General features: G+C 32.8%; 1 protein-coding gene across 1 annotated transcript; it reads left to right on the forward strand.

Annotated features, from left to right (window-relative positions):
- Positions 1-896: 896 nt before the first annotated feature.
- On the forward strand, positions 897-1,268 carry LOC139888591 (uncharacterized mitochondrial protein AtMg00810-like). The gene is made up of 2 exons (XM_071871591.1): positions 897-1,107; positions 1,171-1,268. The coding sequence occupies exons 1-2, from the start codon at positions 897-899 to the stop codon at positions 1,266-1,268; spliced, it is 309 nt and encodes a 102-aa protein (XP_071727692.1).
- The last annotated feature ends 19,827 nt before the right edge of the window (positions 1,269-21,095 follow it).

Consider the following 21,095-nt stretch of genomic DNA (forward strand, 5'->3'; position numbering starts at 1 on the left):
GTGAAAATGTGACTTTTAGCCGATATCAATGCTACTGCTCCGGATATAACTCGAAGGGCTACTCACAATTTGTGTTTATATACCGCCTTTTTAAATAAGATTGAACCAACTTCAGTTGTTCAATCTTTAATTGATCCAAAATGGGTGATAGCAATGCAACATGAAATAGGTCAATTTGAACGATTGAAAGTATAGCGATTAGTTCCAAGACCACGGGGTCAACAACCAATCGAGGTTAAGTGGATTTTCAAAAATAAGAAAGATTCTGATGCAGTTGTGGTTCGAAACAAGGAACGTTTTGTGGCCAAAGGATACATACAACAAGAGGGTATTGACTACGATGAGACATTTGCTCCGGTAGCAAGGATGGAGGCTATTCATCTTTTTCTTGTATATGCTTCTTACAAGAAGTTTACGGTGTTTTAAATGGATATCAAAGCTGCTTTTCTTAATGGTTAACTTCAAGAAGAAGTTTATGTTGATCAACCTGAAGGCTTTTTCAATCATATTCATCCAAACCACGTCTACTACTTGGAGAAAGCTTTGTAGTGTCTAAAGCAAGCACCGCGTGCATGGTACGGGACCTTGAAAAAGTATTTGCTGGAAAATGACTTCTCCCGTGGAACAATTGATACAATGCTCTTCATACGTAAACATGATGTTCACATCCTTTTAGTTCAAATTTATGTTGATGATATTATTTTTGGTTCCACGTCCCCGGCCCTATGCAAAGAATTTGGTGACCTAATGGTCAAAAAATTCGAAATGGGCATGCTTGATGAGCTCAATTTCTTCTTGGGGTTACAATTCAAACAATTATTAAATGGCATTTTATCTGTCACACCAAATTCATCAACGATATGCTAAAATGTATTTAAATAAATGATTTGAAAACAATGTCAATCCCAATGAGGACTTTGCTTAATGCTGATGAAAATGGGGAAGCCTTTGATATTACTCTTTATCGAAACATGGTTAGTTCTCTCATGTATCTGACTGTCAGCAGACCAGACATTACACTTGCTGTAACTTTCTGTGCTAGGTTTCAGTCTAACCCAAAGAAATCACACTCCAAAGCAGTGATTAGAATTTTCCAATATCTTAAAGGTACACCTAACCTTGGAATCTGGTATTCTCATGGATCTGATTTCAATCTCACTGCTTACGCAGATTCAGATCATGGTGGTTGTCATGTGGATTGGAAAAGAACATCCGGATCACTTCATATGTTGGGAAGTAGATTAGTTGGTTGGTCATCCAAGAAATAAAACGGTGTTGCATTATCAACAGCTGAGTCTGAGTACATTACTGCAGCTCACTATTGTTCACAAGTTTAGTAGATGCAAACTCAACTGTTAGACTATGGCCTTAAGGTTTCTAAGACCCCAATCTATTGTGATACCCAGAGTGCCATTGCCATTACTAGTAACCCGGTTCAACACTCTAAGACTAAACACATAGACATTCGTTATCACTTTATCAAATACCATGTAGAAAAGGAAGATGTAGAGTTATACTTTGTGCCTACAAAAGTACAATTAGCCGACATGTTTATTAAACCTTTGGATGTGGTTATGATAAAGTTCTTGATACAACAAATATGCATGGTAGAGTATAGTTCTTAATTTCCTTGATACATTTGGTGCTTAATCATGAGATCTTGTGTTTAGTGCGAGTATATACTTTCTAAGGGGAGCAACTGTTCTTCAATGCTTTAGATAGTATCTTTCTAGGGGGAGCTTTTGAATCTTTGATATCTCCCTTTATATGAATTTCAATAGTTATACTAGGGGGAGGTAACTGATTGATATCTAATCTAGATTCAAGGGGGAGTTAACAATTTTCTTTGGAAAGATCAAAATAGTGATTTACTTAACTGTATATCACATTTTGAGGGGGATAAATGAGTGAAAAAGACAAGAAAATTGATTTTCCAAAACTGAATACATAAAAACTTATGTTTTAATTGTTATAATTCACATTGGTTTATATACATCTCAGTATGCAACACGTTTAACAATTGGTATCACTGAAAATTTATACATTGTTCAAAATTAATAAGTACAAATTTTATTTTTGAAAAATCCTAAAAATGGAAAAGATTTAAAAATCCAAAATGATTTGATGTTCATAAATAAATGTTAATTTTAACATGTATCCGAATCTGACAGCTAAACAGTTGAGATTCGAATGTTTCCAAAACTCAGATTCTCCCAGTCTTTTTTTTGATGGAAAAATGATAAAACTATGATTTAAAACATTCAGATGAACCAAAGTTTGTGTGAAAAATGTTTTAATGGACAGAACATTCGGTTAAATAGGCCCCTTCGGTGACAGATTCGCATAGGCACAATTTTGACTTCAGATTCGAAATATAAATAGAGAGTCAAAAAGTCAGAAGTTTTATCTTTTTCAAATTCTCTCATTCTGAAGCACCCGAATCCGATCAAAATATATGAATCTGAGTCACCTTCGATACAATTCTTTGGTAAATCCTTTTTTCAAGTTTTTCATAAAAACGAACAGATCTAAACCGTTTAATGCTATTACAAATAGAAAGCATCAATTATATCATGATCAGAGAACATAAAACACATCAATTTTGAATTATGCGAATATGGTATAAGTATACGATTGTGTATACTTGAACATATTCGTATACATTGCTAATGTTTGTTCGTGATAAATTAATGATTGATATATACATCTTTCATCTAAATGGCCTTGGTTGGATGTTTACTTTGATTTTGATTGATTCTGAGATATACAAATCTGATAGATCCGGTATACGAATCTGATAGATCTGGTATACTAATCTGATACTTTATCACAACATGCGAATCCATTCATAACATAATAGTATGTGAATATGAAGTTAAGATGAATGATAGAAATGGCTAGATTAACATGTATGATTGTATAAGTTTGATTAATATGAAGTATGCGAATCTGACATGTTTTAACTTAAAAAAGTTTGAGATTCATATATATCCAAATCTGATAAGCTGTTGAGATTTCAAACACTTTGATCATATTTTTTGAATCAGAATCTCATGTATACGAATCTAGGTCATGACTTTGAAGTGTTATTTAGTGAAGTATCCAAATTTAACCTAAAAGTCAGATTCCGAATCTGATCTTTTTGTGAATATTTGTAAAGTGTTGTTTGATTTTGGATTTTGTGTTTGATAAATCTTGAAGTATCCGAATCTTGCATGATCATTATATGACTTGTTAGGATCCTAGATGCATGAATATCATATGAATGTATGAATATTAGAGAGGAAAAATAAAATGGTAAACATTTCATAATGTAAAATGAACTTCATGATTTATGAACACTTGTGAATGTTTTTGAAAATTAGAAAATCCATAAAAACTTGAAGATTTTGAAAATTAAAAAAAGAACAAAAAGGGAAATAAGAATAAAGATATTGCTTGTGTATAACATCTTATGGTCTTCTATTCTTATCAAGCAGCAAATGGCGAACAACTACTTCATTACTTCAGCTACAAACATCCCAGGAAACTATTGGTTGGCCATACTTGAATGACTTCAAATATGGGGTGCTTTGAACTACTCAGTTAGTGTACCTGAGGAAGATCTGAGAATTCTTAATGAATCTATTAGATTTGTTAAGGAAACTCTACCATCAGCTACAAACCCTTAAGGGGAACCTGCTCATTTCTTTTTTAATCTGAGGGGAGTTCAAGGAGGGAAAATAATCACTAAAGTTGACTTTAGGAGGATCTTCAATCTTCCTGTTGTTAACAATCCTCCAGCATTCCCATTTAATGATGTAATGCTCAACTCTATCCTTGACTTAGGGTACAACAGTGATACAAATATTCCTTTAAGGTTCTTCTAAAAGAAGTTCCTTCATTACAGGTGGTATGTGATCTTCTCGATCATCAACCGATGCTTGCTGATGACACCAAGGGGTACAGATTGCATGACAATCCTGATGCTGAAACTACTCTACTCATTTACATGGGTTGAAAGTTTGAATTATGCAGAGCTAATATAGGGTCTGGTCTAAGCTCAAGTGGAAAAATCACAATACAAGTATATTCCTTGTGAAAGGTTTTATTTCTTATTTATAAATGACGCACTAACTTCTTGAAGGAATGCTAATATACCAATCCCGTCTGCTCATGGACTGAGAATGGTGAACTTTTATGAGGTGAAAATGAATACACCCAATGTTCCTGACGACAGGTTTACTTCTCTAATTCCTGAATGGTTGTTGAGGATAGTTGATCCGATGCATACTCGAATTGATAGATACCTTGAAGCGGTAGGGTTACCTCTACCGAATCGGGTACAATAAGAACAACTTGAATTAGCCACGGTTCCAGCCCAAGAGGTTAGAGAAGAACCTAGCATCCAACCCGAACCATCTGTAATTCCACCTAGGACAAACCTCAAAAGACTTATGGTCACCAGATAATCATAACCTGTGAGAATCAGTGAACCTAGTCCAACTAGGGTTACACCTACCTTATCAACACCTGAGGGTAGCTGACACGACCCGCCAGCTTCTGAATCATCTCCTGAACCATCGAAGAAGAAGATGGGATACAAACCTGATGAGCTGATTCAGACTCCACTAATAATCCGAATGACTTGATCTAGGACTTCGACTCCTATCATTCTACATTATACCGACACTATTGTTGATACGGACCAAGACTTAGAGCCTTCTAGGACTCCATCACCGATCTCCATATCACATAAAATAATAACAGTAAGCCCTACACTAAATGAGGTGAAAGCTTCGGTAGGCAAGAGAGTTAAACGCAAGAATGGTAAAAAGGCCAATAAGCCCATCTAACATAAACATGACTCAAGAATAAATCTTACATAGAAAGATGTTTGTACATCTTCAAAGGAAGTAAAGTATTCCTCTAAAGTAATGTCTTTGCAGACTCAATTTATTAAGGACTCTCAATCATTGAAGTCCAGAACGGCCGAAGGGGAGCCGAAAAACCTTGAAAAGGCACCCTGCGTATTGGCTGGAAATCCTCTTGACATACTTCATCCAAGTGACGTTGTAGAGCCTCAACGTCAAACAGGCCTGGAGGTCAGACTAATCTTGATGAGGGAGATCTGTCGCGCATCATGAAAACGAGTCAACATGACATTCCTACGGGAAATTAATTAGACTTTCGGCAGACCGATCCTTTGGAACAAGCAATTGATCAATTGGACCAAACCACTTCTCATCATGATCTTAAAATTCAGGATCAGGGTGTTAAGTCTGTAACTAAAAGAGATGTGTTACCTCACGATACATCGATGACATCAGGAGTCAAGTATATTAATATACCTGCGAGAGCTAAAATGATAGGTAGTTCTTCTACCTTGTCAGAGGCATATGAGACATATATCATGGAGGCGAATGACCCAAAAAGGTCCTCGCCGGCAACAACTCAGGTTGTTAATCAACCTCCATCAAAAGGGGACAATCTGACTAGTAGTAAGTATCAACCTACATATATAAATATTACCACAAATCCCTCACTACCCTCACAACAACTCAAACACTTCCACCGACATCACCGACAACATCAGCTGCAGTTCTGATCATTACTTTTCAGCCATCACCCTCAAATTCAACAAATTATTATGATGCCTTGGAGAAAGTGTACTTCAGTCGTATGTTTGCAAAACTAAATCTTGACGGCATCTAACACACTTCACTTCAAGCTATCTTTCATGCTCGATTAAGGCATCTACTTACTTTTTGCTCTCCACTGTTAAACCCTCATAAAGATGATGAACATGACGATTCTGCTCCTTAAAATGGTCATGAGGGGAGACAGGAGTAGATGGAGAGTTTATTGTGATTGACATTTTCACTAGGGGTGGTGGTGAGAGGTCTGCTCTAACTTCAAATACTAAGACATTTACAATTAAACCTGAGACAATGCAAACTCATGATGATGTGATTGAGAATGTAGAGTCTGAATAGGTGATTATTCCGATTGTTGAACCAAATCCAAATGAAGTTGTGATTTGAACTTAAGTGACCTCTATCTAGAAGAAACTGATGATGATGGGTTTATTGTACTTAGTACACTGTCTTCATTATCTACTATACCTGATGATGTGAAAATTGTTGATGAAGAGAATCCAGAACCTACAATTCAAAATGATGATGAGGATGATTCTACAAATGAGGACGGTATATGAAAGCCCGAATACAGATGATATCTTTTATCATATTGAAGAAGAAGATACTTCAACAAAAAATCCTTCAAATTCTTCTGAACAAACAACACAAACCACAAATGCTAATGAAACTTCAACTTCTGATTCAATGTCAAGTTCGACAATCAATTCGTGGTTCAAATTCAACAACGACATATTTTTCAAGAATCGGGAAAAGAAACTATAATTGGGAGTTGAACATGATTTCCTCATGTTGAGAAACACTTTCATCGAAGAAAATGCCTTTAGAATCTTCTGCATCAACGAGATTCCAATGAGTGAACGGTTTATATATATATATATATATATATATATATATATATATATATATATATATATATATATATATATATATATATATATATATATATATATATATATATATATATATATATATATATATATTATTGGTACTCAATTGCTTCCAGCAAATGAAAGAACATGGTATCATTGGATGTGGAGGAGACATGTTGGTAAAAATGAAGATGATTTATGGATTCAACAGAAACATCGATTGACAAAAGTGTTAAACATTACTCGATTGGGGTATATAAGTGACAAGAAAGATGTCTTAAGTCTGTTCCATGTCATACGAGAAGATGAGAAAGAATACAAGTTCACTGAAGCAGATTTTCCAAATCTCAACATGATAGACGTTATTTACATCTACAACTACCTCATTCTTACCGAATGTCCTTTTGCAAAGTATCAAGCATTAGAAGCGGTGAATAGATACATGATGGGGACTATATAACTAACGAGATGAGAAGACTTTCAAATAGGTCTTGAAGCGAGAAGGAAAAAGATTCGAATAACTTGTCTAGATCAATCTTTAGAAGGACTGGAGGATATGACATTGTTTCAAATGTTATTTGAACCCGAAGAGTTTGTATTTGTCAATTCCCAGAAGGAATAGGTGTTCATCTGAATAAGCGAGCACATTAAATACACTGATGGAACACTTAAAGCCGCACTAAAATATCTCCAGTATCGTTAAAGCAAGTTTGAGGATATTGATATGAAAATGAGTCTTGGAGAATTATCAAACATATTAAAGATCGTCTCAAACTCCGGATTCATACAAGAAAATTGGAGATTCTACGCGGACAGAGGAACATAATTTTTTAAAGGAGATGAATGAATTTTTAATCTATGAAGGAGATCTAAGGAAAGTGTGGGGTACATGGTGAAATGCCCCGTTCATATTAATTATAAACGTTTCATATTAATTGGTTTCTTTGCGAGGTTTTGACCTCTATATGAGACGTTTTTCAAATCTTGCATTCATTTTTAAAAACAACCATAACCTTTATTATTGAATAAAGGTCTTAATGACATAATTTAGATTGTCTATCAAAGACAAACTCCTCAAATAAATAAGTTTTTACATAACCCATTACAATATGATCAAATATATTACATCAAATACTCCGAATGCAAGTTTAAATAATATAAACAATTATGCCGACTCCAAATCTTGACCTTGGGTTGGCATACAATAGCGAAAGCGTTTTTAATATTCACCTAAGAATAAACATGCTTAAAACATCAACAAAAATGTTGGTGAGTCTTAGGTTTAATTTCTATATAATAATCATAACATTTAATAAGCCACAAGATTTCATTTAATTAAATGCGCAGGATCATTACAACTGCAAAAATCATTCATACGATGAGTCGCCTAGTAACTGACCTTAACATAGAGCGCTTAAGATATCTGGCATCATACATTCCGCTATTCAAATGTATGACAAGAACCCTTCGAAGTACTAAAGCATTTTCACTATTCGAAAATGGGGGTGGTTGGTGCCCGTAGATCTACCTTTAGGATTCGCGTCAATTAGTGTTTTTCACTAATTCTTAGGTTATCAAGCATAATAATAATAATAAGTACGGATATCCGGTATAACAAAACAATCGTAGAATGTAGTTTCATGAACTTGTGCTTATTTTGTAAAACATTTACAAATTTGCATGTATTCTCATCCCAAAATAATTTAGATAGTAAAAATGGGACTATAACTCACTTGTGATGATTTCCGAATAGATGGTGATAAGACTTGGCCTTCTGACAAATTCACGAACCTAATAATAATATTCTTGTGTCAAGATATATATATATAATTAATATTCCATACTTATGATACTTGTGATAATTTTAATTGTCCATTATTAGTAGTCCAACGTTCGTAGTCCAATAGTCCAACAGTATAAATATATATATAAATATAAATGCGTATATTGTGGTAGAATTCACTAACACTATAATATATTGTCTTAATATAATAAGACACATAATATGTATATTGTCTGAAGCAGTCTACGACCTATTGTATACATGTCTCAGGCTCGATCACAACTCAAAGTATATAATATTTTGGAATCCACTTCTACTCACAGCTAACTAGAGATTACTGCCAATGGTGTCTAATAGTTCGTTCCAATAATATATATAGAAGAAGTCAAAATGATATGTCAAAACTTTGTATACGAATCCACGGTGATCAAGTCATATATATATATATATATATATATATATATATATATATATATATATATATATATATATATATATATATATATATATATATATATATATGGTGCCTTACGATCTTTATTAAGACTATAATATATTGTCGTAGAGCTTAATCACGACTATTATAAATTGTATTTCCATAAGTTCGAGAACAAGACATGTATAAATACATGTAGGATACAAGGTAAGTTAGCTAGGATAAGGTTAGCATCCATTTTTAGAAATCATGTCCGTAGCTAAAAATTAAGAAAAATATCCAATTTTGTTTTACCCATAATTTCTTCGTTACAAATCCGTTTTGAGTGATTCGAGTTGCCATGGTTTCGTATTGAACTCAACATTATTAATCTTAACAGAAAAAGTATAGGTTTATAGTTAAAAATATAGCTTAGGTGTCAAATAAGAGAAGATAGTCATATCCGTCGTAAGAACGACATCTTGATGACCCTTTTGAAAAACATACTTCCACTTAGAGTTTAACCATGGATTTTGGATATATTTCATATCCATATAAAATAAGAGTTTTCACCAAAGTAAATCTTTTAATTCAAAGTTTAAGATAGGTTTTTAAAATTAAACCCAAAACAGCCCCCGTTCGACTAAGACGGCGTATATTCGATTTTAAGGTGTCCTTCGTGTTTACAAGTTTTATATCCTTATGTTAGCTTGACATACAGTCATGATACATGTGTTGAAGTATTTTAAAAAGTCAAGTTAGAAGGATTAAGTTTATTTGCAAACAAGTTTAGAAATAATCTAAACTATGTTCTTGTTGTTATTAGTTATAAACTCAAAATAAGATAGCTATATGAATATGAATCAGATAAGATTATGAATAAGGTTACTACCTCAAATCAAATGAATAAAGTTGCTGGAGAAATAAGGAGAATATCTTGAGTTCAAAGATACCCTTGATGGCTTGGAATTTCTTGAAGCAGAATCATGACACGAAAACAAGTTCAAGTAAGATTGCTACTTGATTTAAGATAGTTATGTTTATAGGAATTGAACCAAAGTTTGAATATGATTATTACATTGATAAAAAGGAGTAGAGTTTATGAGTTAACAAGGTATTCTTGAAGCTAGTTTATGATCAAATTGATGAAGACTTGCTAGTACTTGAAATATGTGTGTTTAAAAGAGTTTAAAGAGTAAGAAATGGAGAGATTTCTTATAGCTCTTGTGTGTGTGAATTATGATAGTGAATTGTAAGTAAGATTGAATGAAAATGAGTAAAAATGATGCTAGTAGTCGTGGTCTTTTATGGCTAAAGGATGATTAATGATTTTTTTGTAATGTTATGTAATAATTCATGATAAAATGGATGATTAATAAGTTCTTTTGTAATCTTGCTAAATAATTGATACTAGATTACAAATAATGGTTCCCACATGTTTCTTAATTGTTTAGGGCTGCTAAGGAGCTGATTATTGAGGTGTATATACCAATAGTAAATACATCTAGAAGCTGTGTAATGTACGAGTACGAATACGGGTGCATATGAGTAGAATTGTTGATGAAACTGAACGAGGATGTAATTGTAAGCATTTTTGTCAAGTAGAAGTACTTTTATATATGTCTTGAAGTCTTTAAAAAGTGTACTAATACATCTTAAAACACTACATGTATATACATTTTAACGGAGTCGTTAAGTCATCATTAGTCGTTAGATGTAAGTGTTGTTTTGAGACCTTTAAGTTAACGATCTTATTAAATATAATTGACCCATTGTTATTACACTTAAATGAGATGTTAAATTGTTATGTTAACATGTTAACATGGTGTATTATCATATCTAATATCATATATATATGTGTGAAATACTATTACAACGATAATCGTTACATATATGTATATTGTTTCGAAGTCTTTACGTTAGTAGTCTCATCTTATGTATATAACTCATTGTTATTATACTTAATGAGATACTTAAATATCATTTAATCAAATCATAAATATATATATCTAAATATATATATTCCTTTAATTAATTATTACGATATATGACGTTCGTGAATCGTCAGACAGACTGGGTGTCCAAACGTTTGTATAAAATTCATTCCAAATAACCAAGTCTTAATGAGTTTGATTGCTTAACATGTTGGAAACATTAATTATGTAAATATTAATCTTCTATATATTAGCAGAAAAATCCGGGTCGTTACACCTGGAAACCATCAAAGAAGATTTTAGACAATCACGTTGAATTTTCTAATCCAGATGGTTTAAGATGGAAAGCCACATGTTGACCTCTGAAGATTACAAAGTAGGATTACATTGTAAGATTTACATTTAACACTAACGGAGAGATTTTTAGGACCCCAAAGTTAGATAGTGTTAATCTAAAATAAGCTAAAATAGATGGTTCTATAGAAGAGGAGTATATATAGAACCCATGTAGTCCTAAAACATAGCAATTGCATTGTAGGATAAAGAGTTTAGAAGCTGTGGAATTACATATTATCCGAATTTCTCTCTATCCAAATCTGTGCACTGTTCATCCGAATCTCATTCTTAAACTTGTTTCTTTTATATTCATCATGATCTGACCTATATGGGCTAAATGGGCCATCGAGTTGGGAGAGCATGTGATAAAATTTTTGGCGCGAACATCCATCAAAGGATAGATATTAGCAGATTACATAGCCGAAACTTCGATAGAAGTGGAAGCATCCTTGTAAAGAAAAACTGTCCTAGCACCTAATTCCCAGCCTTGGAAACTGTATATTAATGGCGCATGTGCTCTCGAAGGCGCGAGTGTCGGTTTAGTCCTGATTAGTCTGAAAGGGGATGAGTACACCATGCACTGAAGTGAAGATTTGAAGTCACGAACAATGAATTAGAATACAAATCGACCTAGTCATGAATGCTACCTCAGTGCGTATGTTGCTTCCTAGTTAGTCGCAAACTAGGTTAATGGCTTGTTTCAGGCGCATGACGCCTCAATGCAAAGTTCCATTTAGCCAACCTTTATCTATCTTGATTAAAACCTAATATATGTAGTGACCCGAACTTTTCCATGATTATTATATATATTAAATGAAAACTATATTTCATTGATCGAATGTTTCCAACATGTTAAGCAATCAAACTTGTTAAGACTTGATTAATTGAAATAGGTTTATTGTAGACAATTGACTAACCAAATTGACCGGCGATTCACGAACGTTAAAACTTGTAAAAACTATATGATGATATATATATATATATATATATATATATATATATATATATATATATATATATATATATATATATATATATATATATATATATATATATATGTATATATATGGATATATATGGATATATATAGTTAACATGATATTATGATAAGTAAGTATCTCATTAGGTATATTAACAATGAGTTATATACATAAAAATGAAAATGACACTACTAAGTTAAGAAACTCGAAACGATATATATAACCATTGTCGTTATAACAACGTCTTACTAAATACATATGTATCATATTAAGATATTGTTACACTATATTTAACATGATGAAATGATAATTATATATATCATTAAGTATGTTAACAATGAACTACATATGTAAAACAAGACTACTAACTTAGGAATTTCGAAACGAGACATATATGTAATGTTTATCGTTGTAACGACATTTTGATGTATATAAATCATATTAAGATATATTCATACATCATAATATCATGATAATGTAATAATTTAACATCTCATTAGATATAATAAATAATAGGTTAACAACATTAAATGAAATTGTTAACTTAAAGGTTTCAAAACAACACTTACATGTAACGACTAACGAGGACTTAACGACTCAGTTAAAATGTATATATATGTAGTGTATTAAGATGTATTAATATACTTTTGGAAGACTTCAAGACACATATCAAAATACTTGTACTTAACAAATTTGGTTACAATTGCATTCTCATACATTTTCATCAATAATTCTACTCGTATTCGTTCGGTACTCGTACTCGTACAATACCTAGCTTCTAATTGTATATACTATTGGTATATACATTCAATGATCAGATCTTAGAAGCTCTTAATGAGTCATCAAACATGTGAGAACCATCATTTGACAACTAGCATGAAATATCTCACAAAATTACAAAAGTATTATAAATCATTCATGAATTATTTCCAAGAAAACAAACTTACACATCCTTTATATCTAATCCATATACCAACGACCAAAAACACATACAAATACTTTAATTCTTCAATTTTCTTCATCTAATTAATCTCTCTCAAGTTCTATCTTCAAGTTCTAAGTGTTCTTCATAAATTCTATAAATTCTAGTTTCATAAAATCAAGAATACTTTCAAGTTTGCAAGTCTACTTCCAAGCTTTCAAATCTATTCCAAGTAATCATCCAAGATCAAAAAACCTTTGTTATTTACAGTAGGTTATCTTTCTTATTCAAGGTAATACTCATATTCAAACTTTGATTCAATTTCTATAACTATAAACTATCTTAATTCGAGTAAAAATCTTACTTGAACTTGTTTTCGTGTCATGATTCTACTTCAAGAACTTTCAAGCCATCTAAGATCCTTTAAAGCTAGATCATTTCTTATCACTTCCAGTAGGTTTAACTACTAAACTTGAGGTAGTAATTATGTTCATAACATCATTCGATTCATATATACATAACTATCTTATTCGATGATTTAAACTTGTAATCACTAGAAACATAGTTTAGTTAATTCTAAACTTGTTCGCAAATAAAGTAAATCCTTATAAATTGACTTTTAAAATCAACTAAACACATGTTCTATATCTATATGATATGCTAACTTAATGATTTAAAACCTGGAAACACGATGAACACCGTAAAACCGGACATACGCCGTCATAGTAAAACCGCGGGCTGTTTTGGGTTTGATAATTAAAAACTATGATAAACTTTGATTTAAAAGTTGTTCTTATGGGAAAATGATTTTTTTTTTATTAACATGAAACTATATCCAAAAATCATGGTAAAACTCAAAGTGAAAGTATGTTTTTCAAAATGGTCATCAAGACGTCGTTCTTTCGACTGAAATGACTACCTCTTACAACATTGACTTGTAACCTGTATTTTCCAACTATAAACTTATACTTTTTCTATTTAGTTTCATAAATTTCAAATCATTATGAAACCATAGCAACTTTAATCACTCAAAACGGATTTAAAACGAAGAAGTTATGGGTAAAACAAGATTGGATAATTTTGCTTGTTGTAGCTATGTGAAATTTGTAACAAATCAATACAAATCATAACTTAACTAACTTATATTGTATTATACATGTATTCTATCATATATTATGTAATCTTGGAATACCATAGACACGTATACAATGTTTTAACATATCATATCGACCCATCTATATATATTATTTGGGAACAACCATAGACACTCTATATGCGGTAATGATCGAGTTACCTATACAGGGTTGAGGTTGATTCCAAAATAATATATATACTTTGAGTTGTGATCGAGTCTGAGACTTGTATGCACTGGGTCGTGGATTGATTCGAGATAATATATATTGGTTTATTTATGTACTACTAATTGTGGACAATTATTTGTGGACTACAAACGTTGGACTATCAACTTAACAAACTTAAATCGTTAAAACATAATAAAATATGGTATAATTATATGTCAATCATACTTTGATATATATATATATATATATATATATATATATATATATATATATATATATATATATATATATATATATATATATATATATATATATATATATATTTGTTATAGGTTCGTGAATCGACTAGTGGCCAAGTGTTATTTTCCAATGAAGTGATAACCTGTGAAAGTGAGTTATAGTCCCATTTTTACTATCTAATATTTTGGGATGAGAATACATGCAGTTTTGTAAATGTTTTACAAAATAGACACAAGTACTTGAAATTACATTCTATGTTGGATTATGAATACCGAATATCACCCTTTTAGCTTGGTAACCTAAGAATTAGGGAACAGACATCCTAATTGACGCGAATTCTAAAGGTAGATCTACGGGCACTAACTCCCCCCATATTGGAAAATGGTATGCTTTAGTACTTCGAGTTATTAATACAGATGGATTTCTATTTTGGGGATATTCTATATGCATTTTGTTAATGTCGGTTACCAGGTGTTCAACATATAAATGATTTTTATGCAGTTCACATATTATTGAAAAATGGAAATGGAAATCTTGTGGTCTATTATTAGGATTTGATAAATATATAGGTTAAACCTATAACTCACCAACATTTTTGTTGACTTTTAAGCATGTTTATTCTCAGGTGATTATTAAGAGCTTCCGCTGTTGCATGCTAATTTAAGGACAAGAATTGGAGTCATCATGCTTGTAATATATTGTTTAAAAAATTGCATTTCGGAGATTTAAATCGATGTGTAATATTGTTGTAAACCAATATGTAATATTCGTGTGTAAAACGTTATCTTTTAGATTATCATTAATTAATAATCTACGTTATAGTTCTTGAACCTTTATTGATAAAATAAAGGTTATGGTTTGTTTTTAAATAAAATGAATGCAGTCTTTGAAAAACGTCTCATATAGAGGTCAAACCTCGCAACGAAATCAATTAATATGAAATGTTTATAATCGATATAAATCCGACATTTCAATATAAGCTTACTTTCTAAACCTTAACCATACAAATTAATACCTTAGATTATACATTAGATTAAACTACACAAGTACATGTACACTTGGATGCCAAAAATTAACAAAATATCTTCCTCTCCTCATCACCAAAACCGCCACCACCATCATCATCCTTAACATCCCCACCACATGAACATAATCCATGCAAACTCATGCAAGCTTCCTCTATACACCATTAAAACCATGCAAACTTAACCAACAAGCTCCACTAGACATTTTTTACATGAACATTTAATGAGAAGCATGAGTCACTCCCTTCCCCTCTCCCTCTTATGACACGTCCCAAGCCCCTCCCTTATATAATCCCCTCTAAACTCTTTCACCTTCATTTTACTTACTTCCCACACTTAAACACTTTCAAGAACCAGCCATAATCTTCATATTACCTCATCTTTCCAAGCCTCTTCATCAATCTTCTTCATGGTATAAACTCCATCTATACTTCTATCACCTATTCTAGTCATCTTTAAGAGAAATCAAGGTGTAAAAGCTTGATCTAGAGTGCTTAATCACTCAATGATGATTACATAGCTAGCCTTAATCTTGATATTAGATAAGTAATCTTAAGTTTTCTACATGTCCAATGACTTAAAATGTGAAGGTACTTCGTATGCCCGAGTGACATATTAAAGTAATGCGGCTAATGTGTTATGATCCAAGTCGGGTCATACCCAATAACAAACTTACCGACACCTTATTAGTATTTGATCTTAACGATTGAATCATTGATTAAATACACGACACTTGAATTTTAAGGAAAAGGTTTCTTAAATAATATTACTTGATATGTTTATATAAGTTATGGAATAACTTATATAACAAGGATTTAATTATTTATAGGTTAAATAATTAATTAAGTTATGTTACATTTTATAAAATTGGTTTTATAAAATATACATAACAAATAATATACAAGTTTATAATATGTGTTTTATAAAATCATGTTTTATAAAAAACTGATTTTATAAATTCAGTTTTTTTTTTATAAAAGTATATTATAACATGATCCTTGGTAGTGGCATTGGGAGTTCAAGAGACATGCTAGAGATTCTTCATTGAATGGCCCATACTTTTTCAAGTATCTATAAGCATGCTCCTTGACTAAAAGCTAGAGACACATGCAAACATATCAAGTTGTTGAGCAAAAAAAACTGCACTCTGCAGCTGTTTATGGCCGTGGCCTTTGGAGGTCAAAAGGAGATCATTTTTCTTCTTTGAAAGCTAGATTTTCAAGTGTCATTAAATCCTAACTAAAGGCTAGGGTGTTGGTGATAAGTTTGGGGTATAATCACTTGAGGTTTCATTGTTTTGAGGCTTCATTCATCATCATTCTTGGAGCTTGCTGCTGTCCAGAATATAGGGTGCAAAAGAAGTGGGTTTCAAGCTTAGTTTGCTAGCTCATTAAGGTTCTAAATCCTAACTAAATCAAGGGTGTATTGGTGCATTGTTTCATCAACCTTATCATCTTCTTGTTCTTTAAACTCACCCTCAATTAACTTGAGGAGGTAATACTTTCTTCCTTCTTGTTAGATGTATATATATGTAAGCATTTATCCATGACTTGATATTAATATGGAATTTAACGAAATGGCTTAACATATGTACTTGTTCTCTAAATGCTTCCGCTTGGCTTAACGAGGTCTATGGATTATGCTTCTTATATTGTCTTTAAACCCACTATATTTGCATTTTAAGTACATGCATGAAAATGGAATGCAAAAATTGTCGGGTTTGGGTGGGTATGAACTTTTGGCCGAAAATTTGGAGACCCAAAATGGGTTTTGGGTGCTTCCATTTTTTCATATTTTGTTGTATGTTAAAGTTCACAATCAAGCCTTGACCTTATGTTTGAATGCATGCATGTTTGGTTGATTTGTTATTCATTCAATTGGTTTTTAATAATATTTATTCAATTGGTTTGTAATAATATTATTTTGGTTATGTAATTTATTTTATATTTGGTATGTAAAATAGATTAGGTTGTATTTCATTTTTTAGACAAAATGTATTAGGATATATTTTGTAAAATGATAAAGATGATGAAGACTTGAAGAACACAAGAAGAAGCATTTGGATGCAAGATTAAGTGGGAGATTTAAAATCTCCTACTTTATGTTATAACCCCTTAATCGGTGGCATTTGTTTTCGGCTAAACAAATGTCTACCAAAATGGCTTGATTGTGAACATATTATTTTGCATGCTTAGTTGTTTATTGTATGATTGTGGATTGTATGTTTGTATGCTACAAGTTAATCACACAAGTTAACAACAAACAAAACGACAATTTAATTGGTTAAATTAAAAGTGGCAAAAGGACATTAATAAACGGTTATTAAGAACATGAAAAGGATCACATATATATATAATGGTTTATATCAAGTAATTGGCTTAATTACAAGACATGAAAATATTTTTTTCGTAAGTACCATACACTAGATGCATGTTGGTGTATGGCATAAAAGTTTTCTTAAACTAGAAATAATGAAAACTTAAAATCCCTTATTAACAAGGCAAACAAGTTAAACGCCATCCTTTTGTGTGACACTTAAAATATTAGGGAACTCATAATGGGTTAAAGGTCACCTAACTGTTATGAACAAACTAATATGATTAAGGTGAATTTCGCATGCTTGTGGGATAAAGGTCACCTAACCACTTGTATGTTAAATTTACACGTTTACACAAGTAGGACGACTTGATTTGGGAATCATGAACTTAGGGTCACCGAAGCATGAGGAACAAATAGGCGTTGATGGAATAAATATGCCATGTAAAAGGATTGCATGATTCCATAACTTAGAAGCTGCAAAAGGATTGCAATTGTCATATAATGACTACCTAGCTAAATCAAATGACAGGATAAAGGTCACCTAACCTAAATTTGGTTTACCGTTGGATTCTAAAATTTAATAAATATCAATTGGATTTAAAGGGTATTGATTGTTAAATTAAAATTAATACTTAAACAACTTTGTTAAATTTTGTAGATGGCCGCCAATAACAACAACATTCCAAATGCACCTATCAACTTTAACAACCTATCGTTGAGGTGAATCCTCGAAAAGGAAAAACTCAACCATGTGAACTTCATGGATTGGTTCCGCAATCTAAGAATTGTCCTCAAACTAGAGGATAGGGCGTATGTGTTGGAAGACCCCATTCCCGATCAACTGGATGAGGATGATACGGAAGGCATGACTTATTGGGAGAAATATTGCACCGATTCGATGCAAGTTTCTTGCCTCATGCTTGGGACTATGATACCAGAACTCCAAAAGGATTTCGAGCATCATAGTGCATATGACATGATCACACAGTTGAAGGAGTTGTTCCTTCAACAAGCTCGTGTCGAGCGCTTTGAAACGGTCCGAGCGCTTCATGCATGTCGAATGGACGACTCCCAATCTGTTTCATCTTATGTCCTTAAGATGAAAAGCCTAATTGATCGAGCGAACCGTCTAAACTGCAATGTGTCTAATGAATTAGCCACGGACCTTATCCTTAATTCCTTGTCAAAGAGGTTTGACACATTTGTAATGAATTACAACATGAATGGATGGGATAAGAGCATTGGCGAATTACATGCCATGCTAAAGACGGCCAAAGCAAGCATGGGTAAAAGGGCTTAACCCATGTTTATAATCAATGAAGGCGGGTCCAAAAACAATAACACTTCTAAGCTGAAGGCGGCTAAGAGGAAAGGACCCGCCTACCAAGGCAAGGGCAAGGGAAAGGGGAAGATTGTTACCCCAACCAACAATAACAAGAAGAAAAAGGTTGCCGGTAAAGCTAACCCCAAGGAAGATCCGTGCTTTGGTTGCGGTGAAATGGGTCACTGGAAACGCAACTGCCCGATCTACCTCAAGGAGTTGAAAGAAAAGAGGGATGCAGGGCAAACCTCAGGTAATGTATACATGATAAACGTTGAGCTTAGTATTACTTCTTCTAATACATGGGTATTAGACACAGGATGTGGAACTCATATTTGCAATTCTTTGCAGGGGTTCAAAAGAAGTAATCAAGATGAGGGAACAACAAGTCTCTTCATGGGAAATGGAGCAAGGGTGCAAGTGCAAGCTCAAGGAGACTTTGTTTTAAAGCTACCAAGTGGTTTGGAGCTTATTTTGAAAAATGTTTTGTACGAACCCGATTTATCACGAAACATTATTTCTGTACCCCGTTTGTAACAATATGGTTTTAATCTTAATTTCATTAATGATGATATCCATGTTTCTCTAGATAATGTGTTCTATTTTAAGGCTTTGCCTTCGAATGGTATTTATGAATTGGTTCATGATGACACATCATACAATAGCTCAATATACCATGCAAACACCAAGAAACTCAAAAGGGATTTGAGTCATTCCTACTTATGGCATTGTCGCCTTGGTCACATAAACAAGAATCGAATGCATACACGTCAAAAGAATGGCCTTTTGAAATCAAGTGAGCTAGACTCATTTGATGTATGTGAATCTTGTTTACAAGGCAAAATGACTAAAGCACCTTTCAAAGGGACCTATGAAAGGGCTAAAGACTTATTAGGATTAATACATTCGGATGTATGTGGACCTTTTAAACCCATGACTAGGAAAGGTGAAAGATACTTCGTCACTTTCATTGATGACTTCAGTCATTTCGGATATGTCTATTTATTAAGGCATAAGGACGAAACTTTTGAAGCATTCAAAGAATATCAAAACGAAGTACAAAATCAACTCAATAAGACAATTAAGGTACTTCGTACCGATATAGGAGGTGAATACCTAAGCGATGCCTTCCAAGATCATCTTAGAAGTTGTGGGATTATCTCGCAACTTACTCCTCCTGGAACACCACAACTTAATGGAGTATCCAAAAGGAGGAACCGGACCCTAATGGATATGGTTCGATCTATGATGGCTAGAAGCTCATTGCCTCTATCATTTTTGGGTTATTATCTATGCTCCGCGGCTCGTATTCTAAATATGGCCCCAACCAAGAAAGTGGAACGAACTCCTCATGAGATGTGGTTTGGAAAACCTCCATCTCTATCATACTTAAAGGTATGGGGATGTTAAGCTTATCCTAAGCGTTACATCCCTAATAAGTTGAATGCTCGATCCACAAAGTGTATCTTCATAGGATATCCCAAGGATGATATGGGATACTATTTCTATGATCCAACCGAGCAAAATGTATTTGTTGCTCGAAAAGATGAATTCCTTGAAACTAAGTTCCTAATAGAAGGAAATAGTGAAAGGAAGATAGAACTTGAAGAGGTTCAAGATCAAGTAGATGATACATAATTGGTTGACACTAGCACTCAACATGAAAATGTTGAGAGTGATCAAATGGATGATCAAAATACACAAGACGTTCGCAGATCTGGTAGGATTAGTAATCCTCCTGAGAGATATGGGTTTCTCATGGATGGTTGCTATGTGGTTGATTTGGATAAACCAATAAACTACCAAGATGCTTTATCAAGGATTGATAAGGATAAATGGCAGGAAGCCATGAACGCTGAGATGCAATCCATGTATGACAACCAAGCTTGGGAACTTGTTGAACAACCTACTGGCTCAAGGATAGTTGATTGTAATTGGCTTTTCAAAATGAAAACCGGCATACATGGAAACTTGGATACATATAAAGCTAGACTTGTAGCAAAAGGTTTCA

Source organism: Rutidosis leptorrhynchoides, chromosome 2 (assembly GCF_046630445.1).
Source record: "Rutidosis leptorrhynchoides isolate AG116_Rl617_1_P2 chromosome 2, CSIRO_AGI_Rlap_v1, whole genome shotgun sequence".
In the NCBI taxonomy this organism is placed as follows: Eukaryota; Viridiplantae; Streptophyta; class Magnoliopsida; order Asterales; family Asteraceae; genus Rutidosis; species Rutidosis leptorrhynchoides.